The 9,636-nt window shown below is 41.1% G+C and overlaps 1 protein-coding gene across 2 annotated transcripts; it reads left to right on the top strand.

The window, feature by feature from the left end:
* The first annotated feature begins 6,529 nt into the window (after positions 1-6,529).
* Positions 6,530-8,177, top strand: LOC115932837 (protein FRG2-like-2). Of its 2 annotated transcripts, none has more exons than XM_055377293.1 (4): positions 6,530-6,707; positions 6,972-7,046; positions 7,276-7,353; positions 7,663-8,177. In XM_055377293.1, the coding sequence occupies exons 1-4, from the start codon at positions 6,530-6,532 to the stop codon at positions 8,175-8,177; spliced, it is 846 nt and encodes a 281-aa protein (XP_055233268.1). The 2 variants fall into 2 exon arrangements, with proteins under 2 accessions (XP_055233268.1, XP_030862312.1); XM_031006452.2 differs by having other exon boundaries at positions 6,969-7,046.
* Positions 8,178-9,636: the final 1,459 nt, after the last annotated feature.

The raw sequence follows: 9,636 nt of genomic DNA, 5'->3' as shown, positions 1-9,636 counted from the left end.
GTGAACTGTTCAGAGACATGTTTTATATTTATATTTACCTTTTTGTGCCTTGTGGAGCAGCTACTGAATTTGCAGGAATGGAAAACAAGTTGCTAGGTGGGGTGTCCCTAGAAGCACTGGCTTCAATGAAAAAGAAATTATAACTCCCAAATATAGAATTATTTGCTTCCATTTATCTGCTTTTCCATTTTAGGAAATTGTGGGCACCAGCTCAGGAGAGGCAGCAGGAACCCCTGCCTGAATCTCTGGCCTCCTTTAATCAGTTCTGTGAGAGAAGATTCTAGGGTGATGCCAGACCTGGATGAGGCCATAGAAGAGGATGGATCTGGGCAGGGCTGGAACAGAAAGCGGACCCCATGTTTCTGATGTTCACGCTGGTGGAGTATTTCCAGTTCTGTCTTTCCTAAGCCTGCCCAACAGAGACTTAACTCTTAGAGCTTGTGTAATTTTAATCTGTTTTAGCCACTTCCCTGTCAATTTTTATAACACATGATAACAAGAAACTTAAGCAAAACTCTTAGGGTTTTTTAGGACAATTATATGAGAAGCTAAAAACTTACTTTTACCAAGATGAAAGAAATAGAAATAATCACAACAATAACAATAATTCTTCTGTCCATGAATAGCCCTTCAGATGGTGACATCAGAACCCAAGGAACAGCGTAAGGGAAGTGGAGCAAATGCAGCCAAGGCCCCCTGTGCAGCTCCCTTCTCCCTTCCGACTACAGGATGCTGAATTCAGCCATTAATCCGTTTCCCTTCCGACTACAGGATGCTGAATTCAGCCATTAATCCGTTTGCTCTAGATGAAAAGTTCCTGGACAATAGAAACCATGAATTCTTCATCTGTTTTTCTGATGGTCATGTGATGTAGTTTAGGTGTCCCCTCCAAATCTCATATTGAATTTTAATCCCCAATGTGGCAGGTGGGGCCTGGGGAGGAGGTGGTTGAATCACCGGGTGAGTCCCTCATGGCTCTGTGCCGTCCTTGTGATAGTGAGTACTCGTGAGATCTGGTTGTTTAGAAGTGTGGCCCATCCCTCCCTCATCTTTCTTGTTTCTGCTTCTACCATGTGAGATGCCTGCTTCTCTTTCACCATGATTGTAAGCTTCCCCAGGCCTTCCCAGAAGCAGACGCTGGTGCTATGCTTCCTGTACAGCCTGCAGAACCATGAGCCAGTCAAACTCTTTTCTTATAAATTACCCAGTCTCAGGTTTTTTAAATAGCAATGCAAGAATAGCTTAATACATCATGAAAAGAAAGCAATTGATATATTTACCTGTTTGAGTATTTACCAGTTTGATCTCCAGACCTCTGCCTTGCTTCAACTCAAAGAACAGGAAGGGAGCAACCCCCATCTACTGCTCCTGATCGTGGGAGAATCTTCAGTTCATCTTAAAACATTTCAGTCAAAAGCCCCGTGTTTTATGTAGAAGAAGGAGGGTGTCTGAAAGAATGGGTCTCTTTATTTATTTTTATTTCTGAGACAGGGTCTCTTTCCCTGTCATTCTGGCTGGGGTGCAGTGGCTTACTGCAGCTTTGACATTCTGTGCTCCAGCGATTCTCCCACCTCAGACTCCCAAGTAGCTGGGACCACACATGCACACTACCACAACCAGATAATATTTGTATTTTTGGCAGAGATGAGGTTTTGTTATGTTGAGCAGGCTGGTCTTGAACTCCTGAGCTCAAGTGATCCTCCAGCCTCTGCCTTTAAAAGTGCTGGAATTACAGGTGTGAGCCACCACACTGGGCAGATGGGTCTTAACTGATTTTAATCAGGGTACCTAAGCAAGGAAGACATGCCCTTAATTTTTTTCCTAATACAATATTTGACAGTTATATAACTATGATTTTTTTATTCCTGTGATTCATAAGGGTATGATAGTAAAAGGCCTTGAAAGCCTGTAGGAAAAAAGTGCTATATTGCGCTTGAAACCACCTTTTACTCTGAAAGAAAGTGCCATCCAGGTACATCTGTTGAGAAGATATTTTCTCCTGTTGCATTTTAGCCAAACAGCTGAGTGTGTCTTGAAGTTGTTTTTTGATTTTTAACAGGACAAGTGTATTTTCTAAGACCCCAAACTCAGGAGTGGCCATGGGGCAAATCACAGCTGCACACATAGAATGCATGAGCAGTAAATGCATTTCTCAACCTGAACCAGGGATTTTTCCCCGTGGGTGCACATGAGAATCACCAGGGAGGCTTTTAAAATTACCTAAACTCAAAAGGCAATAGATAAATGAATTTAGAATCCCTGCAGTGGGACCTGAGCCACAGTGCCGTTTAAAGCTCTCTGGGTGACTGTGGGGTACAACCAAGCCCCCAAACTGCTGTTTTAAGTCAGCCTCTTCCAGTGAACTAGTGGCAAATGGGTTCCTGAAATAAAAGGAAAGATTTGCTCCTGGGTTGTGGTCTTCTGATCTTACCTGCATTACCTACTTTTCCTTGCTGAACTGACCTCTGCTACACATTTTATTCCTGATTCAATCCAGTTCTACTCATACCAAATGCATACTACGCACTAGGTGCCCTTGCATTGCTGAACCTCACTGTGGGGAGAGGACTTTGCTGAATAATAATTGCATCCAAAAAAAACTCAAAACACTGGACTCGAATGATCCTCCTGCCTTGGCCTCCCAAAGAGCTGGGAGTGTAGGCATGAGCCACCTTGCTTGGCCTATACCCTAAAAAATTAAAACGATCTTGCTTAATAAATTGATGTAAACATGGGAAGACCTAGAAGGTCACCGAAGTGTTAGGACATAAGTAAATACCTTGGAATATTAATATCCATCTGATGATGCTCTGAGCAAACATGTCCCACTTTAAAACAATACAAAACAGTGCTATTCTTCTGAGATATGATGTTAAAATTTTGTGCAAATAGGTAATATTTAAATTTTTATATATGAATAACGTTCATGCAGAAAGATGTGTACAAAGAAATCATGTAAGGTTCAATGAATTATTACAAAGTGAACACACGTGTGTAACCTAGAAATAGAACCAGCTTCACTAATGCCCTGGCAACCACTTTCTCTCTTTTTGCTCCCCCAAAGTCACTAAGATCTTAAGAGCTAACATTGTATATCAACTTTGTATTATTATACATGTTTTATTGCAGAAAATTTAAAACATACACAAAATAAAAGAAACAGTACAATAGGCCTGTTACCCAGGCTCAACAACAACTAACAACATGCCAATTTTATGTTATCTATACTTCAACTCATTTCCCACACAGATTTTATTATTTATTATTATTTTTTCTGATATAAAATGTGTGCTCATTGAAGGTAAAATCTTGGCTGAGCACAATGGCTTAAGCCTGTGTAATCCCATCACTTTGTAATGACAAGGCAGGAGGATCATTTGAGGTCAGGAGTTTGAGAGCAGCCTGGGCAGCATAGTGAGACCACATCTTTATTAATTTTTTTAAAATTAATCAGGCACGGTGGTGCACGACTGTAGTTCCAGCTACTTGGGATGTTGACATAGCAGGATCCCTTGATTCTAGGAGTTTGAGACTACAGTGAGTTGTGATTGTGCCACCTCACATCAGCCTGGGTGACAGAGTGAGACTCTGTCTGAAAAAAAAATAAAAGTTCAACCTTAACTAGCTTTTTACACATAAACACACCCATATAAACAATCCCTCTTTTAACAATAGAAGTACCAAATTAAAAATCATTAATGTGAACCTATTTTTAACTCAGACTTTATCTTTTAATAAGTTCCTTTTTATTTTTTTTTGGAGTAAGATGTGCACTCATTGAAAGGTCTAATCTTGGCTGGGCACAGTGGCTTACATTCGTAACCTCATCACTTTGGAAACCAGAGCTCAGGAGTTTGAGACCAGCCTAGGCAACACAAGAAGACCTCACTGGGGCAAGATAGTGAGACCTCATCTCTCCAACAATTTTTTAAAAGTTAGTTGGGCATAGTGGTGCACACTTGTAGTCACAGCAATTTGGGAGGCTGACTTGGGAGGATCACTGGAGTCTGGGAGGTCAAGGCTGCAGTGAGCTGTGATTGCACCACTGCACTCCATCCAGAGGGACAGAGTGAGGCTCTGTCAAAAAAAGGTACAATTTTAACTGTACGTGTTTGACACACGAACACATCCATATAAACAATCCCTCTCTTAAAAATAAAAGTACCCAATTTAACAGTTACTAATATTCATGGGAATTACCTAGAAATTTTTTGTTTGTTTTGGTTTGGATTTTTATTGAAAGGAGACACCTAGAAATGTTATTTAAAATCTAGATTTTGATAAAAATAAGCCTGAGTTTTTTCTTTTTTTGAGACGGAGTTTTGCTCTGTCACCCAGCTGGAGTGCAGTGTTATGATCTCGGCTCACTAAAACCTCTGCCTCCCAGGTTCAAGCAATCCTCCTGCCTCCCAACTAGCTGGGATTACAGGCGTGAGCCACCACATTCAGTTAATTTTTTTTTTTTGTATTTTTAGTATAGATGGGGTTTCCTTTTGTTGGCTAGGCTAGCCTTGAACTCCTGACCTAAGGTGATCCACCCGCCGTGGCCTCGCAAAGTGCTGGGATTACAGGCATGAGCCACCGTGCCCAACCAGGCCTGAGTTTTGCCTGAGAATTTCTCTTTCTAAGAAAGTACATCATATGGCAATTACAAGGTCTCTTTTATCTAAAATATATAGAATTTAATAAATAAAAATTTAAAAAATTTACCTGAGATTAAAGGACAAATCAAAACACATATGCAATATGTTGTCTGTAGGAGTATATTTTAACAGTGACATAAATTATTAATAATCACTAAATGTTATAATAATTTATTAACTAAAATGAACGAAATTCCTAATATGATATCTATGAAAATACATTCTTAGAGTAAAATATTCTCATATCTTGAGAGGGCACTGGTTAAAAACAGCAAAGATGTGGAAGTCGATGTCTTATCAAGTACTTACTATCAAGTAAGTAGCAGACTCCTCTTCACACCTTTTACAGAGTTATCCAAAAAGAAGTCATTTACACAAGAGCAGACAATTTTCCTAGCTTTCTATTGAGTTTATATGTTAATATTGTTAAAAAATTTAACTCAATTTTCTTATGAAATTACTTGACCAAATTTTATATGTTATATCATATCAAAATTTATTTAGATGTCAAATAAATTTTATAATATAATATTATAATACATAACAATATCATATTATGATAAGTTCCATTTACATTCAGACAATTTCACTAGGCAGTGTCTGTCTACCACTAATTCTTTTTTGGTTCCACTATTTGCACAGGCAGCACAGCTGGGAAAACACAGACTCACCCAACACAGTCTCTTCCCCGTGGCTTTCTCCTCCTCAAGGAATCAGTTCATCAGTCAATCAAGTCATTTGGGACTGGAGGCTGAGTACTCCCTAACATAGAAAGTTTCATTCCTGCATGCTTTCCTCAGCAGAGGGGGAGAGAAGAAGGTCCTTTTAGGGGACACTTGCTTGGACATAGACTAGGTTAGCTGGAGGGCTCTGACCAGCAGAGATAGACTCCGCCGCAGTAGGAAGGGATGAGGCAGCTATTCTGAACCTGGAGCTCCACCACACCTTGTCCCGTCTCACTGAGGCAATTTTGAGAGGCTGCCCCGGAATATGGTGGATGTTGAGAAATAATGTGGGCTTTGACGGGATTCAGGTGGTGGCTGCGGTGTGAAGACAGGAGCTGAATGTTCAGAATCTAGGCTGTTTCTCTTGTGATCAGTTGGGTTACCTGTTTGAGACCAAGTCCATTTTTACTAGGGAGGCTGAATAAATTGCACAGAACACAATGGCGCTCCCAGGATAACTGAGGAAGGAGGAAAGTTTTTCCACCTAGACTTTTTGCTACCTCAGGAATCAGGGGCTGATTAGGTTAGCACTGGCTCAACCTAATCAATTTAATTTTATTGCATTTGATCTAATTATCTTCCTCATTTTTAAGGTAGGAAGGGCCATTTCATTTGGTATGTATTTTTCTCTGCATTTTTATTTCATCATATATGTGTGGATCTAATACAATCAACCATAATTTGACATTTGCTGTTTCCAAGCATTTAAGAAATTATAATATCTATGCATACAATGTTAACACCATGTATAATAAATTTTCTTTCTGTGCAAAATATATAACATATGTCAATATAGGCATGTTTAATTGTGCATCTTGAAAGGTGAACAGGATCATAAATACTTCCAGGTAGGAACTGGGACAGAAATAGGATGAAATGATTCCCTGATCTTCTGGTACCTGTGCTCCCAGTTCTTTGTTTTCTTGACATTATGACAAGATCCTGAAAATGTCTCCCCTTAACTGTGTCTAGGTCCGCAGTAGAACTACAGCAAGAAACTTCTGATTGAGGCTCTAAGAAGTGGCAGGAATGAGAAAACTCCTCAGCCAATAAGAGTAAGCCACGCCCAGCCGAGGGACGTATAAAAGGCAGGTCTAGCAGAATAACCCACACTCTGCCTTTGGACGTGTGAGAGAGTGCACCTTTCACTTGAGCTTCAACATGGGAAAGGGAAATGAAGACCCCGATCTCCACTGCTCCTCCATCCAGAGCTCCACTGACCAGCCCCCTTTCCAACAGATCTCCTTTTCAGAAAAGGGCTCAGATGAGAAGAAACCATTCAAAGAAAAAGGCAAGACCACCTTCTCCCATTCCAGTGAGAAGCACACGCAAAGGCAAGGTAAGGCCTTGGGCTGCTCCTATGGAGGCTGGAAGGAGGGTTGGAATCAGGGATACTGAGCTATGTGTCTTTAGCAGGGTTTTATTTTGAGATTAGGGGATGTGAAATGGCTTAGTGCTCTCAGGGGACTTTGAGAAATGTGTTCACTCATGACACTGGCAGAAGAGCTTCACATGTAAGACTGATTCGCAAAATTGCATCAGAGATAGACTATGGGACTCTGCCTAGGGAGAGGTGAGTCATCTAAACTTTCTTTTGCAGCAGGATCGGAGCCCAATCCAAATAAGGAGAATTCTGAGGAAACCAAGCTCAAGGCCGGGAACAGCACTGCTGGATCAGGTAAGATTTGACTCTTTCAAAGTGAGAAGGGACAGGGCAGAAACACAGGCTCCCCTGGCAAGGAAACTGGGAGCTCCTTCGCAGCCAGGGCCGTACAGATCCTGGACACTGGAGAACAGAAGAGAGCTGGGGTTTGGTGGTAACCTCAGCTCCTGTGTGTCCAGGATGGACTAGGAATTTCAGGGTGTTCCGTTTGAGGCACTCTCTCAAACTCTCATTGTGTTCACAGAACCAGAGTGCAGCTCATATCGGGAAAACTGCAGGAAAAGAAAAATCAGTTCCAAGGATAGCTGCCAAGACACAGCAGGTAGAATCTTGGTGTTTGTTGTTGTTGCTGGTGGTGGTGGTTTTTTGTTTTTGGTTTGCCCCAAAAGGCAAATAATCAGGAAACTTACATGAGGCTTGAGCAGAAAGGGAATTACTTATTGACAAGTAAATTTTTGAGATCCTAGTACTCTGAGAATATCTGGGGACTCACAAGGGGTTCAGCTTCACTTCATTCCAGTGCTGAGACGGTCAGGAAGGAGTGGGAGAGACAAATGGGGTTCACCTGTGTGCACAGGGGGTTCTGGAAATGAGGGTCTGTGGGGAAAGCTCTCACATGCTTTCTTTGCAGGAAACTGTCCAGAAGAGGAGTGCAGCTTGACGTTGAATAAAAAATCAAGAGCCTCCACTGCTGTGCACCACAGTGAAATCCAGGAGACCTGTGATGCCCACCATAGGGGAAGTTCCAGGGATTGCACTGGGCTCAGCAAGCGGCATAGGTCTCGGGCCCTAGGAGACCAAACACCGTCACTTCGAAAAAGCTTGGTGACCTCTGTGCGAGCTATGTCGGAGGCTGTTTATCAAGACCTAGCCCAGGTGTGGGCACAGCAGATCCATTCTCCACTGACCTGTGAGCAGCTGACACTGCTCACTAGGCTCCGGGGGCCTCTGTGTGCCCAGGTGCAGACCTTGTATTCCATGGCCACCCAGGCAGCTTATGTCTTCCCTGCTGAGAGCTGGCTTGTCCCAGCCACACTGCCTGGTCCTGGGGATTCAGCCCTGGATAGAGAAGCCCATCCCTTCCCTGGGCAGGAGATAACTGAGCCTGTCAGTGGATCAGATGAGGCTAAGCTGGGAGCACCGTGACCCTATGCAGCAGAGATGCAGCTCTGGGAATGAGAACAAGGACCTGCTTCTTCTCAGATTCTTCCAGATGACCAACAGTGACAATTTTAGATGCACTGTGTTAATAAATGACAGAACCTGAAGAAGTCATAGGAAAGAAACTTGCGCGGTATACTCAGAATGGTGAGCCCTGAATTTTGCAGACCGCTAAGGCTATAGACAAATTTTATATTTCATGTTAGATATTTGATGCCTTTTGGAAGTCTGATGACAGTCGTGCATTTCTATATAATCAGAAAAGTATTAGATTGTAATCGTGAATTTGCATATTTTAGATTGTAGAAAAGTGAATATAAAATTATATGCTCTATTTTTTTTTTTTGAGACAGTCTTGCTATGTCACTCAGGCTGGAGTGCAGTGGCACAATCTTAGCTCACTGCAACCTCTGCTTCCTGGGTTCAAACAATTCTCATGCCTCAGCCTCCCAAGTAGCTGGGACTACAGGCATGTACTGCCATGCCTGGCTGATTTTTTTTTCTTGTATTGTTAGTAGAGTTTTGTCACATTGGCAAGGTTGGCCTCGGACTCAAGTGATCCACCAGCCTCCGCCTCCCAACGTGCTGGGGTTACAGGCATGAGCTGCTTTACCAAGAAATTACTTCTATTTTAATTCGGAAAAGGTTGTAGGCTCTCACTCTTCCAGCCTGAACACATGGAGTACTAATATCCACAAACCATTAATAGCACTCCCTGTGGGAAAATGTCTATACATTTTTACAGTTTGCATAGTAAAATTACTATGCAAGCTGTTTACTTTTAATATTTCTACATAAAATTTAAGTCAAGATATACTAAATGGTAAATGATTGTACTTATTTATTCATCTGTCTCATGTTTTATTTTATTTTAAACATCCTGAATTTATATTTTATTGTATTTCATACACTTCACTTGATTGCACTGTATTGCAGGATATGGAGATTTCATCACATACTACAGTACAGTGTATTTTGTTATATTTGACATATATTCTACTTGTATTTTGTACTGAGATCATACAATCTTTCATTATCTAAGTGTATTAATGACTTGTTTGATTGCTTTATAATTTCCATTTTATGTAATAATGAAATAAACATTAACATTGTTTGGAATTTTAAATTTCTTGCATCTGGAATTTGTATTTAATAAAGATGTGAAAAAGAGAATGTCTTAACTTCACTTCTGCATCATCCTGACCTCCCCACAGTCCACAGCTCTTGTCATAGTCTGGGAATAGTGTTCTATCACTACAGGAAATGGGGCCAATTTAATGGTAATACACAGATATAAATTGGAGATATAGAGATTTTATTCTCGACCACTGCAGTATAAAAGAATCACAGTAACACGAGTCACACAATTTTTGGGTTGACATTGCTTATGAGTTATGCTTACACTATGCTGTAGAATAACACTGAAATAAATGTATGTCTATTA

The sequence above is a fragment of the Gorilla gorilla genome, chromosome 22 (genome assembly GCF_029281585.2).
Source record: "Gorilla gorilla gorilla isolate KB3781 chromosome 22, NHGRI_mGorGor1-v2.1_pri, whole genome shotgun sequence".
NCBI classification, from domain to species: domain Eukaryota; kingdom Metazoa; phylum Chordata; class Mammalia; order Primates; family Hominidae; genus Gorilla; species Gorilla gorilla.
The sequence above is the reverse complement of the archived record's forward strand: the minus strand, read 5'-3'. Positions and strand labels throughout refer to the sequence as shown.

Bases quoted from the DNA above. Each gene is read 5' to 3' on its own strand.
- LOC115932837 (XM_031006452.2), top strand. From the start codon at position 6,530: ATGGGAAAGGGAAATGAAGACCCCGATCTCCACTGCTCCTCCATCCAG. The intron at 7,047-7,275 runs GTAAGATTTGAC...TTGTGTTCACAG, and splicing joins GAACAGCACTGCTGGATCAG to AACCAGAGTGCAGCTCATAT. The intron at 7,354-7,662 runs GTAGAATCTTGG...CTTTCTTTGCAG, and splicing joins TAGCTGCCAAGACACAGCAG to GAAACTGTCCAGAAGAGGAG.